The 24308-nt window shown below is 44.7% G+C and overlaps 1 protein-coding gene across 3 annotated transcripts in view; it reads right to left on the reverse strand.

Annotated features, from left to right (window-relative positions):
* ntng1a (netrin g1a) overlaps positions 1-24308 on the reverse strand; it is a 268615-nt gene that overhangs the window by 16141 nt on the left and 228166 nt on the right. For 2 of the 3 annotated variants that reach the window (XM_040126781.1, XM_040126782.1), the window contains 2 exons: positions 15342-15514; positions 2321-2347 (listed from right to left, as the gene is read on the reverse strand). In XM_040126781.1, coding sequence (XP_039982715.1) covers positions 2321-2347; positions 15342-15514 — 200 coding nt within the window. The remainder of the gene's footprint in view (positions 1-2320; positions 2348-15341; positions 15515-24308) is intronic. The other variant, XM_040126783.1, reaches the window with a different exon arrangement.

The raw sequence follows: 24308 nt of genomic DNA on the forward strand, positions 1-24308 counted from the left end.
GCTTTCTTTTTTGTTCACAATAGCTCTGCTTCCCGTCCGTTTAACAACCTCAAGGACATCCTAACCTTTATTCTGTCCACTTTATTCTCACTTTTTCAGTGACGCAGACATACACTTGGTTTGTGTTTGCACTGGAAACAGCCTCATCCTCTTCAGTGAGTCTTAAAAAACAGCCGGTGTTTAGTTTTGAGTGCGAGAAGCTGCCGTGACAAGACAGCCACTCGTGAGAACTCTAAATCCCTGTGGGCCAATCTGGATGAGAAGTGAAGACTTTGGGTTTTCAGAGCGTCCTTTCTACACGGCCCACCCTCCAACCAACACACACACACACACACAATCACGCACACAATCACACACTTATCAGCAAGCACACTCTCCCCATAAAGGATTAGAGGACAGCCGTTGGACATGGTCTGGCCTGGCATCTTGGATGGGACAAGGAGGACTGATGTGAATATGTATGCATGTATATACAGTACAGCGTGTACGAAGAGCATGCACACACACACCAAGCTCTAGGCAGGCCATGCACGGGGTGGAATTTCTAAGGTGGGAGGAGGTGGTGGAGGAGGCAAGCGGTGGGAGATTAGCAGGGGAGGGAGGGTGGTGGTTTTGTCTTCTTGGCCACACGTCCATTTCTGATTCATGACATAGCATCAGACTTTACAACCTGTGTTCACTTCCTATGTAAGCCACCACTCTGAAGCCTGATTAAAAACCACCTGGGAACAGTCTGTCTCCAACCTTCATCCCTCACAGCACGTTTTGGGAAACTTGCCCGGCGGTCATCTTAGCCCTTGAATGATCAAAACGCGACAAATGTGTCTGTCGTTTGCATTCGTCCCTTGGTAAAACTTGACAAGGGCAACACCTGAGCATAAACTGGATGTTGAGTGAAAAAAAGCCACTAGCATGATCCAGAGCACTCTCGTGTCTGTTAAGTGTGCAGCTGAAACCAGGAGACAAACACTTAAAACATGGGGGAAACAGATAACTGGTCTCTCTTTACACTTTGGTTCTTGTTCAGAATAAATAAAAAAGACAGGACGTGTTAATTAGTGAGCTTTGGACGTGCTGGCAGGAATTTTTATTTTTCAATCCTCTGGACAGAGCCAGGCTAGCTGTTTCCCCCCTGCTTCAAGTCTTTATGTTAAGCCAAGCTAACAGTCTCCCGGTTTCAGCAGCATATTTAGCGGACAGATATATCAGAGTGGTACCAGTCCTCTCATCAAAACTCCCAGCAAGAAAGCGTATATCGAACTATGTATTTAAGCTCGATGGTAATTAACTTGACATTCTCTGGATTTGAAAATGTTTCGTACGGGTGATGGGTGAAACTTACTCAAACTATGACACAAAGTGATACTGATTTCATAATCTATCTTTATAAAAATTGTACGTCTAAATCTACAAACAGTTTCATAAAAGCCGCAAAAAACACATGGCCGATAAACTTTGGAAGAAGCCAGTGGACTTCCATGACTCATTCCAGTGTATGCTGCAGCGTTAGCATGGGGCACCAGAGCCGACAATCGAAACTCCTCATGGCTTTGGTGTTTATCATCACTTAACAGGTAAGTTTAGCACTGGGCAAGTTCATGAAAAACTTGCATGTCTCTTTAACCAGCCAACCTATGTGGGTCCAGGATTGGACAGGGAGGGGGGCACTTTGCTGATCAATCTGGTGCACAGAGGAGATTCAGAAAAATAGGACAATGAGAGAAGAGATTAAGAAGAATTGAGCCAGGCTGTGAATGCACTTTGACTTGTTCAATACAGTCCTATAAATCCTGCGTCACCCAGCCTTCCAGGCAGCGGTAACTCGAGTCATGGCACCTCCCTTCTTCCTCCTCCTCCTGAGGGGCTACTGGTTGACGAAGATAATACCAGCCGAGGCGCTTGTGGCCTATATTAAAATGACCTCCTGTGACATTATACTGCCAGAGAGGTCTTGGCACTTTAATAAAGTCTAGATGCCATTTATTTATAATGTATGGGGGAGAGGGGAAAAAAACAAAAAAACCCCAAAAAAACAAATGACGTTCAGCATGCACAGGCAGGCAAGTGTTATCTGGTTGAATTGAGTCTGGGTAAAGTAAATTAATATGTGCACATCATGACAATATAGATAGATATGGTTATCTTCTCTATAACCCCCCCCCCAAAAAAAAAAGGTTATTCAGTGATTGTTGAGCGATCTTTCGTATGAAGATTGGAATCAGAAATGAACACTTGGCACCAAGTTCATGGTGAAGGGTGACACATTAGGCAAAGCAAAGCATCAGGCATTCATATAGTTCCTTTGGAACTGTTTACTTACTAACTGGACCAATGTTATTAGGAATACCTGCAAGAGAGGAAGAGAAAAAGAACAATTTAAATTAAGGCATATGACTGGGTTTTAGGCAACAACTGCAACATTTCCCTTTGAGACTAGAAGTACACCGTGAGTCCCGCTTCCTCATGATGAGCTGTATGGTCTGAGTGCTAGTGCTAGTGTTCGCCACGACTCGAAAGGGGTGTCTGCTGCATGTTTAGCTGCACCCTTGTTTGGTTTCTTCTGGTTTCCTTCATTATTTCTGCTTTGATGTTCCTGCTGTTAGCGGTGGCAGAAAAGGTCACTGCTGCCCTGTCTCACAGCAAAGGGTATAAAATACCCCAACTTCTCTGAAAAACTAATTCTGGGCTCACAACAGGCTCAAAGACAGCCAGAGACTATAATATTGTCGTTATTTAAAGTTTAAAAGTCGCATGCTGCTTTAAGATGCTTCTCAACACCTCAGTCTTTAAAATATGTGTTAGCATACGACACGTAAGGCAGAATTCTGGTGCGCACACAGACACACACACACAACATATCAAATGGCATCATAGATGACAAACTCTGCCTCTGACACCAAAGGAGGTCATGTCTTATCCTACCCATCAAGCAATCCCTTGTGCCAGACAGCCACTGCTCAGAAAATACAGTGCGTCTCATCCCTGTGGTGACCGGATATCTCCGACACCAGGACACTGGCTGGTTGTTTGAGAAGACCGAGACCGAGACCCAGACGTTCAGAGCCTTCTGCGCCAGCCATTTTGCCATCTGATCCAACCACCGACGTCTTGGTTTGGGTATTAATTAGGTCTGTAAATATGAATGGCACGCTCGTTCGCATTTGTGGCGACTTCAGACACCATCGAGCTCAGACAATGTTAGAAAACGCTTTGCCATTTTTCTCCGGTTGAGTCTGTATTCTTCAAAGGAACGCGAACACGCCGGTGGTGTATTTTTGGCCGGCATTCGTTCTCAGACACCAGCTCCCTCCCGTTCACTCTTTCCCCCCTGCCCTCAATAAGGCAGTCTGCCCACAAAAAGGAGGGGAGGCATGCTGGGCAATGGGAGAAATGTGCCCATGTAAACTACAGAAGAAGAAATGAAATAAAAAGGGCTCTATTTTCCTCTCCTGCTCACTGAGGAGGCAAGCAGGCATCTATGCAGGATTTCTGGTGGGTCCTTTCATCTAATGGAGCTGTCACGAAATATCCACAAATACTCAGGGGAAGCATGAGGATTTCCTGACTCTGTGTGTGTGTGTGTGTGTGTGTGTGTCGGTGTACTTGGACTTTGATGAAACTCCTGTCATTCAATCACTCTTCCTCTGATCTCTGCCTGCCAGCCGTATTTAGGAGCCAAAGCTGTGACCTGTCTGAGAGCTGTGAATTCCAGGAGGCTATGCTGACATACGGAGGCAAAGATACGTGGATGTCAAACCTCAAGCGGGTGGGCAGATGCTAACCGGGAGACAGGAAGGACGAGGACAATCTGAATCACAGTCACCTTAATCACCAAGTACAGCTTGATTTGGCAGCGTTGGTGTCACACTACATACTGATACAATAGCACAGTGAAAAGCAGACAGTGAAAACTAAATACTCCACGTCTAACTCAGGTCACATACATAATTACCTACTGCCTGACTCATGGGTTTTTTGAAGAACGCCAGTATCTGTTGGAATGCAGCTACCCAGATATTTTTTTTATATGACCGAATGTCCAGCATTAATTATCTATTTTCAGCATCTCATTCTTGTCGGGGTGGTCAAGCACCTGGAAGTCGATCCCGGATGCTATCAGAGTTCAGGGGTCAAGGTAGCTGCAACCAACACAGTGGTTAGTCCTTATCTCAAATGTCATTTCTCTAGCGATGTTACAAAGTGAAAAACATACTGTTCCAATTTAGGAACAGGACTACCAGGACTGTTCCTAGGACCAACCAGATGTGCCCTAGTTATTATTGTAAGCTGAGAAAATGGAACGCTCGACAGGTGTGGCGGGGTTAGCACATGTAAATTGTGACCATTTATTCACGTCATATACCCATGTGCCAATCTGCATTGTTATACCAGATATGGACACCATTATCATCTCCTTACACATGCATCTCCTTAGGCATACACTGCTGAGCCAAACCTACATTTTCAAAGTTCTTCCAGTTATTCACAAATTAGAATTTGTGAGACTGGAAGTGTTTTTAGCTTTGTAACTGAATTGTAAATGAGAAAAAAAAAAAAAACAAAAAACGGTAATGCAGTGCTAAAGAGGGCCCAGTGAAGCAGCTGGCGGAGCAATAATACACAGGCACTATCTACATCTAGTCTTGAAGACTGGCAAAGGACCCACAACAAATAAATGGAGAGCGATATAGATGCAAAGCTGAAGAGAGAGAGCGGTGACATCTCCTGTTATGATGGTGCAGACTTCCGTTAGTGTGCAACACCCAACGGTAAGTTCACAGTTTTAGCGGAGAGAGTATTCTTCACAACAGTGTTCATACGGAGAAAATCTTCACAAAGTGCTGCACTGTGGCGACTGTACCTGACTGCTGTTTGCTTTGAGCTAAATGTCAAAGAAACACCAGCAATGGTGAGCACGCGAGTGCTGAACCCGTCACACCTCAAAATACCATGATGTTTGTATCAGCGTTATGAAGAATGTCGTTTTTTATTTACACGTTGTAAAGTAGTTGCTGCATGTAAATTACTTGCGGGTGCATATGGTGTGTTCATCTACTTGTATTCATTATGCACTGCAGTGTATCGTCCCTCCTGTTCCTGATGTAAATATAATGTACTTGTAATATAAATCATGTTTTATTCAAAGAAGTTAAGTGTCAATCAAAGTGTGTGCTCATTTGATAAATTACACTTTGGCACTTTGTTGACTTTGTTTCTTCCGGGTCATGATCTGGAACACCAATGGCCTGTCAGTGTAAGTATTCGCCGCTCTGTCAACAACCTGTGGGGTTCGAGCAGATGTCCGGGATCCCATGTCGGGTCATTCGATTAATTTTCAATCAGCGTCATTTCCAATCCTGTTCACCTGCCTGGCCTCGCCATTACGGGGCACGGCCGTGATCTAATTTGGTCCTATCGCACAGGAAGAGCCTTAGGAGGCGCTCATGTTGACGGTGCGCTCCGTTGATTTTCAGGAGCTGTGCGGGGATCATGGTTGCGAGCCGCTGGGTGATGGACACGATCTCCGAGGGGTGTGCGATTCACCGAAGATGATCCGTGTGCACGTGGGCTCAGCACATGCGACCCAAACACACACACATGTGGGTGTTAAAATACAGTAGAGCCGGAGTCACGTGGGGCATCGTCTGATTTACAATAAATGCCACTCCACGGAGCAGCGCGGTTCCAAGTCCCACTGCTTGACGTTCATACTCCGCTGGTTCAGTCCCAGTTTTGCTGTCAACCGTCCAAGACCATCACTGTAACCTTGCTAATGGATTATCAGGAAGCCCATAATGAAATGTTCTCCCATGGATCTGTGGGCTTTAACTCTTTGGCATACATCCCATTCCCTCTCTGAACAAGCTAATCTGTCATTTCTTCACCCTCAGTGTGTCCACACATGTACAGAAAGAAAGGACAAATGTGCCACATGGTTCCTAGATTCTACTGTCAAGACCACATTCAGTTGCTGGTGCGGAAGTCAGTGTGTCTGTGTGCGTGTCTGTGTGTGTGTGTGTGTGATTGCGGGCCTCATTACATTGTCTCTCTCAGTATCCGTTCTGCGTTGACCTTCGACGTGTGTGTTTGCCTCGGCGCTACCTGGACTACTCTGGGAAGGGGCTTATCTGCTGAATTTCCACCACAGGCGAAGTTGGTAATTACTTTCCCTGGCTGCCATCATTTTATAGCAATCCATCATCATCTGGAGCTCTTTGGCTATGTGGAGCCCAGTGATGGTGACAGGCGTTGCTAACTGGTTAGCAGAGGAAAGGCTGCCACAAAACAAAGCACACGGCATGCAACTTGATTGAATTCCTCAAGAGTAAAATTACGGCTTGCCTTGCCGGTGCGCCCGGCTCGTTGGCTCGCTCTCAGTGTGTAGATCTGAATTGAAGGTGGCAAGTCTTAAAGTGCCCAGGAGCCAAGTTGGAAGGAGCACAGTTTAAGGTTTCATGGGTGGAATGAGGTGTACGTCAGCGGTGGCAGAAAAGGGGGAAGGAGGGAAAAAAAATCCGGAGATGGAAGAAACAAATATTTGAAAGAAAGATTACCGTCACCGCCGCACAGAGCCGAGATGTGGAAAAGACAGAGTAAACAAGCTCAGTCTCTGGGGTGGTTGGGGTGTTCTGGGGGAGAGAGAGACAGAGAGAGAGACAGAGAAAGAGAGAGAGAGAGAGACAGAGAGAACGCGATCATGAAACAAAACCAAGAGATGGAGCGAGAGCAGGCGGAGGCAGAGAAGACGAAGAAGGGAAAGAAAACAAAGGTGGTTTGGAACGAGGGCAGAAAGAGCAACACGATGAGAGGATGCAAAACAACGGGCAATGAGTTTTACAGAGAAAAAAGAAAGAGAATGGGGAAAAATGGAAATTCAAATAGTTGTGGAAAAAGGAATAACAGCAGAAATGAGTGGGCGAAGGTGGAAGTGAAGCTATGTGCGCACAGCACGCGTGTTTACGCGTGTAGAAGCATAAAGGCGAGGCACTGAGTGAACACACAGCAGAGCTTTGAGTCTGGTGAAATAAAACTCCCTTTTTACACAGAGCCCCACTGTATTTAGATTTAAAGGGGACACTCAAATGAAATAGCCTCTTCTCTCTCATCAAGTGATGGATATTTTCACCAGTTTAATAACAGTAACTTGGTCAGAACGGTGCTGCATTAGTGCTTCATTACTAAAACAGTGTGCGGAGTAATGTGATTACACTGATGCATTAGCTAGTAATATGCTACCCAGGGCTCATTTAACCATTTAATGGCCATGATACACCTAAAAACAAGAGATTTTCGAAGGCAGTTTGCTATATGTTTGTGGAAACCATACAAATTACAGTCAAAGCCGACACAATACAGGGAACAGATGTTGGAGACCCATATACATGTAATACACTAATGGTTGTTTGTGCTCATTCACAAAAGAATGAGACTCGCTGTACAGTGGCATTATCAGTTCCTTTGGGATTAGGTCTCACCATTGAAATATGTATGTACTTCCTCTGCAAGTGGGAAGATTAATCGGAAATACCCAAATTTGTGTATGTGCGTCTGTGCAAACGAGTGTGATCACATTTCCACGATCAGCACCTCGCAGTTGGACCGGAGGGCTGATAATCAGGCTGAAGCATCTGCTAGCTCTGCATTAATGCACGCTAATTAGAGCATGACTGTAGCAGAAAAATGCAATTTGTAAGCCATATAAAATAATATCTGCTGTTACTGAAACTGTCAGCTCCTGATGTGACAGTGCTTCTTTCCATCTGGGACGCAGGAGATAGAGGATTTTTCTGTGGGATGGAGGAGGGCTGATGTGGATCTTGGTTCCAGGCTGGGGATGCATCATTATAGTGAAATCCACTGCATGTCCATGCCTTTTACTGCTTTGATCAAAGGAGATCCATAAACTCGGAGGCTGGCTCCAGCTAAATCTGAACAAGTATTTCCTAATCCTGCCCTGACAAGGAAATCTATTCATCTTATCCAGATACAAACTGAGCAAATGAGGCCTTTTTTTTTCCTGAAGACAGTTACATGGAAAAAAAGAAAGACCCTGTTTCACTACTACATGATTTGTTCAAATAGATTTGAGCATTACATTTTTTGATTACACGATCTCTCTGAAAGAGTCTAAATAGTGGCACCAATCAGTCAAACAGAAGTGTCAGTCAAACCGTCAGACCACTAAAAAACCCCGCTGCTCCTCAACATGTTTCGCAGGAAAAGGTCTCAGCAGACTTAGGATCAAGAATTGTTGATGTGATAAAATTCGCCGTCTGGACCGGTCCAGTCAGAGTCCAGACCTTAACCCAACAGAGATGGTGTGGAACGAGCTCAGAGAGCCGTTCACACCAGACGTCCTGAGAATATGTCTGAGCTGAAGCAGCTCTGTAGGAAGAACGGTCCAACGTTGCTCCTGAACCCCGTGCAGGTCTGATCCGCAGCTACCGGAAGCTCTGGTTTGAGGGTCGGCCAGTTTTTAAATCCAAGGGTTCACTGACCTCTCCCAACAGCACTGTGAATGTCTAATGGGTGTGTTCAGTAGAGACACAAGAGATTATATTGTTTGAGTGTTAGTCAACTTAAGCACATTGTGTCTGTCTGAGCTTGTGACTTAGATCATTTATTAACAATCACCACAGAAAACCACTGATCACTGTCACTGATTCAAACACTTTTTCTTGCCACTGCGCAGAACCTCACTGCTAATGTCACCATGCACAGACAGGTCACAGCCCTCACAACCTTGAACAGCTTCTCTCTTTCCTTTTGAACAATCTCAGCTTGTCTTTCAATGGTGTTCGTTTTTTCATTTGCACATATGTAAAAAAATTAATCCTGGATGAGGTCAGAATGCATTTTCAGTTGGAGGAATAACTATAAAGTTGGCTGTCTGCAGAGGGATTTGAAATGAATAATGTATCAGTTTCCATGCATATGGCTAATTCAAGTTTTCATTAGTCTGTTTCCAACATTCCAACATTACATTTAATTTCACCACAGTTTTCCTGCTGATGGGGTCAGATGTGCCCCAACACTTCCATCTTTTACAGGATAAATCTGGCATTGCTCTATAGATTTCTCACTGTCAACAATCCACCACAACCAACACTGTGTGTTGTGTCCACCATTTTTTTTTTTTTTTTAAAGGCTCGGTAATGTCCGAAACGGTGTTGACAGGTTGGGCTACTTTTTATACGATTACGTGGGTAGAAATTGTTTTGGACAGGTTGGGATCATTCGGGCAGTTTCCGGCGAGGAAAAGTTTAGTTATATTTCAGTGAATCGACCACTCATCTCCTCTAATTAGTTGGACTGAGACAGACGGGACAGCTGCGTAGGCTCGGCTCGACGTGCGATGACTGATGACCGATGCCAGTCGAAACCAAGTATCATTTCAGTTTATTACAACCAGGCTGAACCTTTTCTTCCTATTCAAATTATTCTTCTGTTTTAGCTCATTAAGAACAATAAAAAAAAACTTTCAAGGACTAATGTGATATTGTCCAACATTATCCAAAAAAACATGTATTTTTACAATTTTTACAGTACACAAATATTTACGCTCATATCCAACTATTTTCATGTAAAAAAAGGAAATTTACTTTTGATAACTGGGTGGGTTCTAGGCTCTGATTGGGCTATAACACTGATCCCAAAACAGATGGGCACTGCAGTTTTTAGCAGACATTTCCCAAACAGGAGTAAACAGTGCGTTTGTGGGGGACTATTTTCAGCCATGTGTATTCAGTGCACCAGAGAGTATTTCTGGCAGCAGAACGGTGTATAAATTTCGACTCAAAATAAACTACAGCGCTCATGTTCATCAGCAATCACGGAGCCCTTAGGAACAGATGAAGAAGATATATCAGGGTCATAACTGTTGATATAAGAAAAAATGATCTCCAGACGGCTCCTTTAAAAGCAGTTTTAAAACACATTCTAAAATTCCTGTGGAGTTTAGCGCATCGCTCTGCCTCCGTTGAGGTATGCACTGTCTGCCGCTTTCCAACACGAGCTCTGTAAGAGCGATAGTTGAGCGTGAAGTTGAAGAGGAAGAGGAAGTTGAAGCAGGCTGGACCTGAACAACTTTGGGCAGAGTCTCTTCGCCCAACACACAGTACTTCACACTGCATGCAGACACATTCCCCAGCTCCAGTTATCCATTTATAGTGTATTTGGGGATTTTGCCTTTAATATAACATTCAGGATTCATTTTAACTATTTGAAATCAACTTTTGAGAGGCCACCCAGCTCTGCCCCCTCCACCGCTGGCCTGTATCTCCCTCAGTATCCCTCAGCCCCACAGTGAAATTAACTGCCATGGTTAATTCTCAAACTGATCCCTCTCCTTCTGTCTACACACAGGGAGGAAGCAGGAATGAGTGGGGGGGGGGGCATAGATGGAGAGAGGGAAAGTGAGAGAGACAGAGCCGCCCCAGAAGGCTGACTTAGCTGTGACAGAGAGTGATGCCCACTTCCCCTCCTTCTATCTCTGCCATCCTTTTCTTTCTTCATCACTTTTTAAATCCCGTTCTTGCTCCCGCTCCCTCTCCCCTCCCAACGCAGCGCCACTGTAATGTGACATATCATCCCGCCTAACTCCACACCCCCTCCGGATCGTGATTCATCGATATCCTTATGACGGCAGACGACTTGATGGGCATGGTAAAAAGAAATTAAATCTTAATTAAATTTTCATCTTTGACAAATTTGTCTCCGCAGAGCTGCCATATGCTCGCTGGGTTCGGGGAAAAACATTGAGAGGCAAGGAGACTTTTGGAGTTGGTGTTGAATGAGCTTGACAATTACAAAACAGCACAAGGTGGATTTTCCTGTAAGCCATGTAGATTTTTTTCCATTCAAGAGGGATTGCCTTGCATTCCTATAGATTTTTCACAGCTTTATTACACTATGGATTTTTTCCCCTCCAAGACAGAGTATAATAATGCACTTTATACTAAGACTGTTTTTCATCACTTGCGGGGAGCGAGTGTATGCGTGCTCTTGTGTCATCATGAATGTGTGTGGGGATGCTTTGAGGAGTGTGTGAGCAGGTTTTGGATGAGCACCTGTGTGTGTGTGTGTGTGTGTGTCACCTTTTTTAATAATGTGCTGTCAATCTGGGCTCTGGGGATGGCCATTTCACTAACCCTCCCTAACTCTCATAACGCTGATCCTCTGGGAGAATAAGTCATCAGCCGGTGGCCGCGAGTCCTCGAGCACCGTTGAGAAAAGCAGAAATCACGGTGGATGCAATAAGGAGACAGGGCGGGATGAAACTGGGGCTTCTAAATGAATGTCTGCACGCTCAGACTCATGGCCCTGCTGCTCATCGCTCTGCTGTTTTAGCTGATGTATGGCAAGAACACTGGTCGTTGTGGATCCTGTGTTCAAGCGGAGAGGATAACAAGACTCGGATGACGCTGACTGTTTTTATGTTAAACATGAAAGCTACAGCACATCTACCCTTCCACTTCATTCATTCATTCATTCATTCATTCGCTGACAGCTTATCTGCCCCCTAGTCGCCATTAACGAGCATTGCAAAGTCGTGTGAGGCATTAGACGTGGCTCATGGCTTGGCTCCTCACTTCAGTGCCACTAAACTAGCGTATGCTGGGAGGACTACGTGACACTGTGTACCTCTTTGGTTCATTCCCCAGGAAGAGCAGCTGCTGCCTTTTCTGTTAAGCATCCAAAAAAATTATAAACAACAAAAGTGTTGTAGAGAAAAACCTTTGAAAAAAGGAGTTTAGAATTTATTCTAAATATTTTACGGCTTGTAAACGGCTTCGGACTCTTCCACCTGGTCGAGGCATGTTGATCTCTACAACCCATTGTAACAAACAGTGCACGTCCTGCAAGAACATTTTCCTATTGTTGTGTTTACCTGACCACTCTTTGTCTAAAAGAGTGCTACAAATCCGATTCGTTAGACTCGCTTAGGTGCACAAAGTTGTTGTAAATCACTCGATTCAACTAGATGAAGGCCAACAGCTCGTGAGGAGGTGTGCGTTCATGAGATTCGATCACTAGCGTAAACAACGCCCCTACACTGCCACATAAGACCCCCAGCCCTGCTAGCATGCGAGAGCAAAAGTAAGAACTTCACACTGCAGAGCTCCAGGTCCTACTGTCGGAAATCGGCAGACAAAAACGGAACATATTTAGCACTGGTGGTCGTATTAGTGGAGCCGCAGCAATCAGAAAATATGAACAGGAAGATTGATCATTTGCTTGTGCCACACTGACATGTCTAAAAACAACTGGTCCTATGTTATATTTTTATTTTGTTGAGTTGTGTACTTAAATGATCCCAAATGCAATTTTCAAAAGGAGAGAAATCCGTATTTTTAATCGAGGTTCGATCCCATTCATTTGCTCACCTGTCAGTGGTGTCATATCCCCTCCCCGGGGACACACTGTTAATGGCATTGGCGCCCATGTGGTATGCACCCTAACCATTCAGGTTGGGTCGCAGGAGAAACGCTTTTTTTTGTTTTTACGTGAAACTGAGTGTTTCTACCGCTTTTAATCACCGGGTCCGTTTGTTTTGGAGATAATGTGGCTCCCGGTAAAAACCTCCCGAATGATTAAGGCTGAAGGAATCCTAACTGGGAGAGGCTGACTGCAGTGACGGCGACGGTGGTGAAGACAACACCTCCCATGATCCCACGCCACCACGTCACCAGACTACCTCTTTTGTCATTGTCTTGATTGAAAGATCCCTAGCGGCAGAAAATTAGATATTTGTTAATGCTAGTGGTTCTTGAATGAGGCCCCTTGTCAAACATTGGCCCACATTGACAAAGGCTCCCACCGCAGCCTGAGCTCTATAAGATGACAAAGAAAAAGTCCTCATTGGCTGTGACGTCACCACAAGACATTAGACAAAAGGGACTTGGCCCACTTTCTTCAGCTCAAGCAGGAGTAAATAATTGGCTCTACAGTAGCATTGCAGCTGCAGCTGGAGAACATCAATACTCTAATACATTTAGCCTATAAGTGTAAAGCGAGGCTCGCGTCCTTACATCAACAGGCACTTCAAATAATAATGATGCATGATCAGGCAGTCTGCTGCTGGTTATAACGAATGGCCCGTACATACGCCAACTGCACATGGATGTAATGGAGTGGAGTATTATATCCATACATGGTGCTATTTGTAACACGCCTTCCGTACATGCCATCCTTCACTTCACCCTCTGGGGTCGAGGTGAAGTCATGTCTTGTTTCTTCCAGGAGTCAAACAATTGCAAGATGTAGCCACTTATGCCTATTTTTCACCTAATCTTCCTAAATGTGAAATAATCTGTGAGTCTCTCGTCATTTTTTTAAAGTGCGAACAGGAAAGCAGCATGTATGGTCCAGACCGTAAGTATTTGGACAGTTACACATTTTTATTTTTTTTTGCTCATCAGGCTCTGAGCTTCAGCACATTCAATTTGATATAAAATAATGGATTCTACATTAAAGTGCCAAGTCTTTGCTTTAATTGAGCAGCTTTACATCAATAGTGCCCAAAGTTTAGGGCTTCAAAAGCAATTCGACAGATGCTCATCATATTTAATATATAGTGTAAAATCCTTTGCAGTGAGTGACTGCCCGAAGTCTGACCCACAGACGTCAGCAGACGCTTTGCATCTTCCCTGGTGATGCTCCTCCAGAGCTTCACTGCAGCCCCCTCAGCTCTTCTCGCTGTGGGGTCTCTCTGCCTCTAGTCTGGTCTCCACCAAGTGGACTGCTGCTCAGTCGGACTGAGATCAGGTGATTGACTCAGCCAGTCGAGGATATTCCACCTCTTCACCCTGAAGAGTCCTTTAGTTGTTTTGGGCGTGTTATTAGGATCGTCGTCCTGCTGAATGATTAAATGTCGCCAGTGAGTTTTGATGCATTTGACTGATTCTTTGCTCCTGTAAACCTCTGCATTCATCCTGTTCCATCCATCAGCACTAAAATCATCAATAAAGGCCAGTGGGCCCACTGGCAGCTGATCCACACAATTTCCTCTTTAAATCATTGTGACAGAGGTTTATTTTTGTTTCATCAGTCTATAGAACTTTGTTCACGAACTCTACCAGTTTCTTGTTGTGTTTCTGTGAACTGCAGCCAGGCCTTTCTGTTTTTGAGGTTTACCAGGGGTTTGCATCTTGTGGTGAATCCTCTGAGGTTCTGGTCACGAAGACAACTCCACCACAGACATGCGTGTTGCGCTTGCCCTCAAACTCTCACCTTTTAATCAACAGTCCTTGATTTACGTAAGCCTACTCAAATTGAAGATGAGACTTGGCACTTCAATGTCGTATCCGTAACGAGACTCTGTCAGTGTTCTTCCTTCTACTGTAGCTGGAGTGGAAAAAACTGCATGGGACAAAAGTGCAAAACATCTGCACCACACTGTCCAGTATAGCTTCTCAATACAGATTTTCACACTATAAATTTGTATTAGTGCCACCACAAACAGGACACCGGGTCAAAAGATGATAAAAAGGGCAACAACAACAACCCCCCCTCCACACTAAAAATCAAGTACAGCCATAAATTTGCTTTGTTTATTCATACCTCCTAGAATATTGTTCTCAGTTACAGCTGTTGAGAGAAGTTTCATCATATTAGTGCTGATTTCATGAGGTCTACGACTCACTTTCCCTGTTGAAGACAGGCTATAAAACCTTGAAATTGAAAGGTCAAGTGAAGTGAAACCCTGACGCTGCACACTCAGTCGGAGGCGAGAGTGTGCACGGTCTTTTCAGTCAAAGCGCTCTTTTACTGATAGTGACTGTGCCGTTAATTGTGTGGTTGCACTATTAATGCTTATGAGCTGCCAACACTGTTTCCCCGAATTTTGCATAAATTGACACGATTTTGCAAATTGTTTTAAGAAGCTTTTCACGTCAAAATAACCCCATTTTATTAGGCTGAGTCACAATACTTTATCTGATTTACATTCTGGTCTTGGATTTGGGTACATTTGTTTCCACAGGAGTTGACGTTTCAAATATACAAAAGTTAGACTCCCATGTTTGCTTCTCTGCCTTTTCTGTCTCTGAAACATTGTTAATTGCTTCACATTGCTTTGAAACCTCACAACTCAATATATCACAGTTAACGTGGTGATTGTCAGAACTCTCCGAGATGACACACAGCGTACTGCTAATTGGGATTCAACGTTTCTCATGTGTCTGTGCAGGTGACTTTGCTATTTTGAGTCAACATTTAATTTTCATGATTTTGTCTAGACCTTGGGTTTTTGTATGTAACATCGATACTAAGATCTACACTTCCATGTGACCCCTCCCGTTAATCAGTCTTCGTGTTTGTGTGCGTGTGCGTGTACTCACAGATATTAGCCGTGCCCTTGGGGATGGGAAGGTAGGAGCCAGCACTCCAAGCTCGCCCCTGGTAGTTCCTCTTACAGCGGCCGCAGTCGGGCCCCGTGGTGTTGTGCTCACACTCGCAGCTCAACTTCTCTTTGTCATATACACAGCTGTTGGCGTGAAGGTTGCACTTGCACCTGTCAAAGAGGGACAGGGGTGTTCGGGAGGGAGAGGGGAAGGAGTTGAAAGAGGACAACCACATCCACATGAGTGAACTTCCCAGCACTGAATGACAAACAGAGATTTCATCCTGTTGGACAGCGCGGCTGAAGGGCAGCGTGTCCTCAACTAGTGGCGGCACTGGATCACGGTCAGAACGGCTAGTTGCGGCGTGCTCTAGTGGCTGAGTGGTTACAGCGCATGCCAGATAACTGCACCGTCTGCGGTTCCATTCCGGCCGGGGACCTTTGTCGCATGTCATACCCCTTCTCGCTCCCCCCTGTTTCCTGTCTGCCTCGTCACTGCTCTCAGGAGGGGCTAGTTCAAAAGGAGGAAGGCGACTGCAAGAACGAATCTGGCATCGTTATTTGCTCCCTTTTCCTTCTCCCCTCTCCACTTGGGAAGGTAGCTCAGTTTTAATTGTCCCACTGGAGGATGCATAATTGCAGTAAGGTCACAGTCGATGGACGAGGGAAGATCAGGAGGGAGAGAGGGACAAAGAAGAGCGAGGGGATGCTGACAAAAACAAGCCGAGTTAAATTCTGGAACAAGCACTGGGAGAATGAGGGCTTTGAGGCTTGTAGCTGTGCAAGGTGAAGAATTGCACAGAGTTAGCCAGAGGGTGGCACAGAGCAACAGCATGGCTACGTTCTCTAAGACAAATTAATATGATATGAGAGCTCAGAAGCATATTTTCGGTCCGGGAAGAGGGACTCCCTTAAGGTGAACTAAATCCTCACTCACATCCTGCTCACCAGAACCTTCATTTAACAATAAACTCGGCAAGTTCATTTTCTGCTGTGGCCAGATGAGTATTGAGGGGATATCTATCTGTGAAATTAACTGAAGATGCTCATGCAGCATAAGGTACTCTGAGCAATACGGAGAACATTTCATTGCTAAACCTCTTTTTGACGACCTCTGCAACAGCACGACTGAGTGTGCTAAAATTTTTCTGCGGTAAAGCTTCGGGACAATGCATTTCAAGACAGTCCAGTGGCTTTTTAAATGGTTTATTGCACATTAGAAGTGGGCTCATTAGCGGAATGCTCCTTTCACACGGCGTTTCCATTATTTTATCCGTCCCCTACCTATTTCCTGTTGTACTGGTGTCCTACTACAAGAGCGTTTAGTCCAAATCGGAGCTGGAATCACTCCCTGCTTGACATCTAACAGTCAAATGTGATACGACGCACTCCCAAAACAACAACACGAGGAGGCTGGATTCTCAAAGATCCCCTTCTGGTTTCCAAAGCGTACCATGAGTCACGACCCAGCGCCAGTGCCAACACTGGCTGCAACTTCAAATAAAGAGCGGCTGACTTCTGAATTCTGACTTCCAACAGACATGACTCATCGTAGATTAATGGCGCTGCGGCTGTGTTTGTTTATTTTAAGAAAAATGCTGGGAGGCAGACGGATTGGCACATTTCAAGCCGGCCTGAAAGTGTCCTTTCATTCAGCCGCTTTTCGTTTTTTAAACTGGGAGCCAGGTGAGAGGCATCTTGCATTGGTTCTTAAGGCAGAGGGAGGGAGACAGAGGGGATGCACGGAGGAGGGAGACGGCACAGATAGCCCCACAGTTGTGTTCGCTAAGGTCTCGGCGAGCGACTCCGGTGACAGTTGACCTCTTTCACCCTGTCCGTTCTGCTTCATCACAGCTTAGCTTGCTCCTCGAATTAATATAATCATTTGGAGGAAAAGCACAATCTTAAACCACTCACTGCATCTTGACCTTGACACTCAAACTATCTGCTGTTTGCCCCAAATTCAAAGGCTGTGCACAGACTGGGCTAGTTGGAGTCCGATAGCTGGTTTCGTGTTAGATCCAGCTCCTGGTTGCTAATACACCTGGATTCACCTGGATGCTGAGAGGCTATCAAAGCTTTTATTCAAACTCGTCACTCCACAATCAGTGTGCGAAGCATGTAGGCTTCTTATTTTCATAAGAGCGCTGATCATAGATTTCCCTGGCTTAAATCTGGCACCTCACAGAAACACGTCACTCAGTAACGCTGTTTTTCTGTAACTAGTAGTGTAAAAGGTTACAGTTTGAAATACAGCAATTCCATTACATTTACTAATCCCAGTAATGCTCCATAACTTTAATGAGGGTCTGCTTGTTCTCGGTCACACCAGGAGTTTCGTGGGTGGTTGATATCAGAGTTGTGTCTGCGTTCAGTGGAGAAAGCGGTGTGAGGCGTCTTAGCTTGGTGCATGGGATGGAGGAGTGAGAAGGCAGTTGGGGTGTCGCCAACGTAATGACCATCTTTCTTTTAAGACCCCTTTGGTGACTTTTTCTCAGAAATGCACCGAGGGGACAAATTTAGGGACGCCATGGGCAGACCTTAAGACCGCTCTCTTGACCAGAGTCACTGATGTTTTTCAGTGAACGTGCTGTCACGTGGCTGTGGCTCTCTGGACGCATCCTGCTCAGTGTGTTGGGGAAAGCGTGTGCTCAACGTGTTCAGTCGACCAATCGGCAGCCAGAAAGACGTGTCAATCAACTGTGAATGTGTGTACCTAGCGACCAATCAATGATCCCCGTTGTTTGTCCGGGAAACTCTCCTTTGTTTTTCTCCTTGGTTTGTTTTATTTTGTTTACAAGAGTGAGTTTATTCCAGTGTCTGGATCTCTGTTTATGACACTTTAGATCCACAGTCAACGGCCTAGTCACACTCTGTTAAGTTTAGCTGGGCTCAATGTTTGTTTGTTTTTATTTTTTATTTTATTTTTGTGTGACATCACCTCACAGCTTTGCAGCGAAAACAGCTGGCGACACTGAGCAGTTAGCCTTTAACAAAAAAGCTCCCACTGGTAAATCCAACGTCATTGTATTTATATCTTGTGTCTCTTTAGCTGGCTTGCTAATGTCGCTAACGGTGACCGGTAAGCTACATTCATCCAGCTGCAGCTAGATCCAGGAAGCACCTGGTTATGGTCAGACTTGGAAGGTGTGTGAGGACGGGTCTTGTGGGGTTAACATTAAGCACTGTAGGCTGGCTGCCTGTTAAACCACAACGTCCCTTTTTCTGTTTCGACACTTGTGTGTATGTGTGTGTCTGTGAGTGTGTGTGTGAATGGGTGAATGTGGCATGTAGTGTAAAGCACTCTGAGTGGTTGGTAAAAGTAGTAAACTGCTGTGTAAATGCAGTCCATTTACCATTTACTTGGCAAAGTAACGTAACCCCTTTTTTAAAATCAGTAATAGCTGTGAAGTTAATTGTCCGACCACCTCTCCACAAACATCACGAGCGGCTGATTATACCAGCCGTGGGTAATTAACCAGATTCCTGTCAATGAAAAGTGTGAGGAAAGAAACACCACCCTCTAACATCGCTCCAAGATCATGGGTACACTGCGTGTCCGTACATTTTAACAGCACCAACAGAGTTAAGTCGGCTTCATTAGAGTTAAACGTCATACAGTTTTTTATGCTTATCAGTGTAATAATCCTGTTTAGGGATGTGCAGTATTTGGAGTAAGTAGCTTGTGAAATATAAAGTGGGCAAACGTAAGTAGGTTACACCTGAAATTTGAGCATGTTAGATACATTATTAATTAGCATTTCAAATCTTTTGCTGCACATCTCATTTTCAGGTTGTAACTACAGGGTGTGAATGGTAATTAGACTGACACTCAAAACTCTAGTGTTTCTGCCTACTAAGTCAATAGAAGCGCAACTGAATCCTTGTGTTTTAGTGAAGCAGTGAGTTGACCATAAATGGATCCAATATGGGATGCGGAAGGATTCAGATTAGATACCAATAGGGTATAGGTAGGTAAAGCCAGCATGATACAAATGTATTTGGTATGAAGCTGTAATAGCGGTACACAATACTGATAGTATTACTGCCAACAGAGTAAAGTCCTCACACAAGAATATTACTTTCAGTGGAGGTCAACTATAAGCATGGAGACAGTCCTGTTCATTTCAGTGGTCAACATTTGTCTGGTGACGCCATAATTAGTGATGTTTGTCTGGTCACATCCAAAGACGGTAGATCTGACATTTTTCATGATATTTGTGGTCATTTTACTCCAACAGTTTTCTGTTGCCTAAGTTAGATACTGAGGTTCACATGTTTAAAAATACACTCACACAGTGAGCACTTTATTAGGAACACCTGGTCATCTTCTTATTCGTGCTGTTATCCTATCAGCCAATCATATGGCAGCAGTGCAGCACACGACATCCTGCAGATACAGGTCAGGAGCTTCAGTTAATGTTCACATCAAACATCAGAATGGAGAAAAAAATGTGACCTCAGTGACTTTGACCGTGGCATGATTGTTGGTGCCAGACAGATGGTTTGAGTGTTTCTGAAACTGCTGATCTCCTGGGATTTTCACACACAACAGTCTCTAGAGTTTTTACTCAGAATGAAGCCAAAAACAAAAAACATCCAGTGAGCAGCAGTGGATGAGAGAATGACCAGACTGGTTGGAGCTGACAGAAAGGCTACAGTAACTCAGACAACCACTCTTTACAACTGTGGTGAGCAGAGAAGCATCTCAGGGTGAACAACACGTCCGACCTTGAGGTGGACGTCTACAACAGCAGAAGACCACGTCAGGTTCCAGTCCTGTCAGCCAAGAACAGAAACCTGAGGCTGCAGTGGACACAGGCTGCACCAACACTGGACAGTGAAAGGCTGGAAAAACGTAGCCTGGTCTGATGGATCTGGATTTTCTGCTGAGGCAGCAGGTGGTGGGGTCAGAATTTGGCATCAACATCATGAATCCATGGACCCAACCTGCTTTGTGTCAACAGTCCAGGCTGGTGGTGGTGTAACGGTGTGGGGAAGGTTTTCTTGGTTCAAATGGTTCACCATTAATATCAATCAACCATTGTTTTGAATGTCACAGCTTGTCTGAGTGATGATGCTGACCATGTGCTTCCCTTTATGGCCACAGTTTACCATCTTCTAACGGCTACTTCCAGCAGGATTATGCACCATGTCACAAAGCAAAAGTCGTCTCAAACTGGTTTCATTAACATGACAGTGAGTTCAGTCAACTTCAGTGGGCCCCCCATTCACCAGATCTGGATCCAGTAGAAGACCTTCAGGACGTGGTACAACAGGATACTGGCAGCATGAATGTGCAGCTGACAAATCTGCAGAAATGATGCGATGCAATCACGTCAACATGGACCAGAACCTCAGAGGAAAGTTTCCAACATCTGGTGGAATCCGCGTCACAAAGAACTGAGGCTGTTTTGAGAGCAAAGGGAGGAACTACCCAGTATTAGTATGATGTTCCTAATAAAGTGCTCACTGGGTTTATACTGCTATAGTGTTTTTAAAGAAATAGGAGCCAAAACTCTTCCATTTTACAGCCACAGCTTTGGCACAGTTTTTCTCTTCTAGTAAAACTGGATTAAATCTTCAGCAACTATCGTAGTAATATAGTGGGATTGATCGAGGAGAAAGTTGTTCCAGTTGAGTCAGCTTCCATAAATGGCTAAAATCAAGACAAGATTATAATCAAGCCCCACACAGCCCTGTTCCCTGAGCTTTCTTAGTTTCTCTGTTATAAAGCCTGGCTTGTTAGTGTATATATGTATGTGTGTGTGTGTGTGTGTGTGTGTGTGTGTGTGTGTGTGTGTGAAAGCGAGTAGTGGATGCGGTGTGAAATGACTTCACGTGGAGCCCAATGTGGTTTAACCTTCAGCTTCTTTTAATGTCGCCAACATTTTAATCAGTGTCCAGAAGTGATAGCGCCGTCAGCATAATGATGGAGACGGCCAGTGAGGCCCGCGGGGTCTCATGCCCACCAGCGCTGTCGTGCTGCCATTCAGCAGTAGCTGTGGCTACCGGGGAAGGCTCCATCACAGCTGCACCAGCACCAACGGCTTCAGAGAAGGCGCCAAGTAAACGTGTGTTTAACGTCACTGTAGCAGCAAACTCCCTCCGGGGTCCCCCATGCGTGTTCATTTCCTATTGGGCCTGCTCTGTGGGTTGTCCCCTCCCGACTTTCCATCAGTCAGTGTATCCTTCTCTTCATAGCTCTCTCCTCCAACCACCTATTAGTCTGTCATTTTTACCTCTGCTCCAGTATCTCATATTCATAAATATTCATGGGGCTAAGGCATCTTTGTTTTTGTGTGGTGCTCTCAAAGTGATATTGCTAGAGGTATTATTGAGTGCGGCAGCCACTGCCTGTGAGCTAAAGGTCCTGATCTGTATTCATAAAATTACCCATGAGGCTATGAGCATAAATTGCTAGGCTGGCAAAAAAAAAGAAAAAGAAAAGAAAAAACGTTGACTGAAGTTTTGATTCCATTTAGTCTGAGAGAAAGGATCAAACGTCTTCTTATATCTGACAAGGGTTAGAAGTTCTCCTTGAAAAGTTGGGAGGCAGACGATATAGCTGGGCGTAAATTTGTTATTTTTCCTTTTCCTGGTGGAAATGCGAGCAGAGAGGGCCGCTGAGACTTAGCTTGCCAGGAGCGCTGTGTCTGTGACCTCTGCAGTAATGGGTTTCTGATTGACACTGTGGCTGCAGACGACATATTGTGCCTTCCCACTGATGATGCCAGCAACAACAGACAAAAACAAGGCAACATAAAGCCTCGGTTTTCATGAAAATGCCCTTTTCTTTCTACGCTGCAGCCATTATCAACATAATTCCATTCAGCCAAGTTCATTCCCCAGCTTGCTCCATTTTGCTCATTGTGGCTTCAAAGCCAAAATGTATCAGCCACTAATTAATAGTAATTATCTGCAATCCAAGCCTAGAACATCCCTGACGCACAAAGCTGCTGATCCCAACAAATTGAGCAGACTAAACTCAACATGGTCCTTAAGTGGGTTAACTAAGTGAAGCAATTAAATTTCAATCTAACGCCCAGGTGTTTTCATACGCAAGCCAACTGGGCCAAACACTCGGTTAAATAAACACTTTTTTTTAGCACATGTCTGATTCAGTGTCTGCTGTAAATGAGCGAAAAAACACACCAGGGGTTGCAAGGGGTGGGCCGAGGGGTGGTTCGGAGAACACTCCGGCTTAATTATGTGTGCTGAAAATGAAATAGAAACACAGGAGTGGCTCGGAAAAAAGGCCTTGAGGTGTTTGTGTGTGTGTGTGTGTGTGTGTACATGAGGTGATTTGTTGTTGGTGGAATGGATAATTGCACCAGACACACATGGAATTAAATTTAATGTACGATATATTTTTCCCACCTGATCTCCACACACACACACACACACACCTCTATAGCGATATACAGTACTGGGCTCTTCCCCATTGAATTGCTTGCAGCTGCCGTCTGTATTGGTTTAAAACAGATCAGCCTGCCCGCTGACGTGTTGCCTGCTAATTGCTTCCTCTGACTCTTTCCTCCTGGTCTTCAGTGCATTGTGGGAAAAGGAAGGAGTGAGATCTCAGCACCAGCTCTCCTGGGATGGACCTCAGCCCCCCAAACTCCCCCTAATTATATCTCTCTTCCCCATCCCTTCTTCTTCTCCCCTCACTAGAAAGTAGGCAGATAGAGAGAAGATTCTCTTCATTACTCGTCTGTTAAATGTCAGTTTTTGGTTTAATTAGCGGGCTTAAGAAAATACATTTACAGAGACACTGCATGGAGAGCGTTTACAGACTGATTCAGTAAGTTGGTACATGTACAGTTTAATCCAAGTAAGAAGTCAGGTATAAGTGCAGAACTCGAAAACATGAAACATGAAACAAAGTTCGATTTCCTCCGTACATTATCCACAACTTTTACACGGACTGACCCTGTTGAGTATTTAGCAATCACATGAGAACCTCTCCATCCATTTGAAACTTTTACATTTTGGTCTGGTAAGGCTGCTTGTAACAGCTTGAACTGACAGAAAGAAACTCACAGTAAAAGCATAAATCACTAAGAACAGCCATGCTGTGCTGTATATGTATTTTTCTGTTTATATTTTATAACGGCTGCACAGTCAGTCCTCTCACCTTCGGTGCTGTTTATTTATTCGTACAGTTGGCAACCGGAGAGAGACACACAGGAGAGAAAGACGTTTCGGGAAATGATTCGAGGCCAGAAACGGCAGCGCTGACAAACATCGTTTTTCATCACAGTTTGTAAAGATGCAACGTACATGAACAATTTACTTCACGCGGGGGAGTTAAGTCTCTGCAGAAGCTACAGTCATAACTGCTTAGCTGCACTGCTCCTATTAGAAAAGTACACACTGAAAAGGGATATGCTTAAGTAGCCAATTAAGCCTCAGAGTAGCACACGCAGTGGTGACCCAGGTGCAGAACTAAGGCCTTAAAACCTTAAAAACCGCACCACTTCAAATTATTTTAATGAGTGCTTAGCCGAGCTGGTGAATGTTGCTTGTTCCCCTTGTATCTTCCTCTCAAAAGAATTCATTATAAATCGAAACGATGCCACTACAATGAATATCCACCTTTAGCAAACTGCCAAGATAACATTATGCTTCATTTTGTCATCGCCCCGTCGGTTCAGTTCATCTCCGGTTCCCTGCATTGAGGTAAATGTGCCACCTGCCTGCATCAATCGAATCCTCGGCATTACTAATGTATGGAGTTGGACATGCTATCCAAGCAGGAGTCAATCAAGAGGTCTTTACTGCCTCTGACATGCCCAGCCAGTTCAATAGAATCGACATGCGGGGCCCCACCGATACTGCTCTCAGCTAAAGACTGCTGCTGACAGAAAGTGTGAGAGAGCTCCGGTACTGGGGGGACGGTGCAGATTCAAGGTGAGGCCAGGTGCAGACGTGATAAAAACGGATCTTTTCATTTCATACGCGA

The sequence above is a fragment of the Xiphias gladius genome, chromosome 5 (assembly GCF_016859285.1).
Source record: "Xiphias gladius isolate SHS-SW01 ecotype Sanya breed wild chromosome 5, ASM1685928v1, whole genome shotgun sequence".
In the NCBI taxonomy this organism is placed as follows: Eukaryota; Metazoa; Chordata; class Actinopteri; order Istiophoriformes; family Xiphiidae; genus Xiphias; species Xiphias gladius.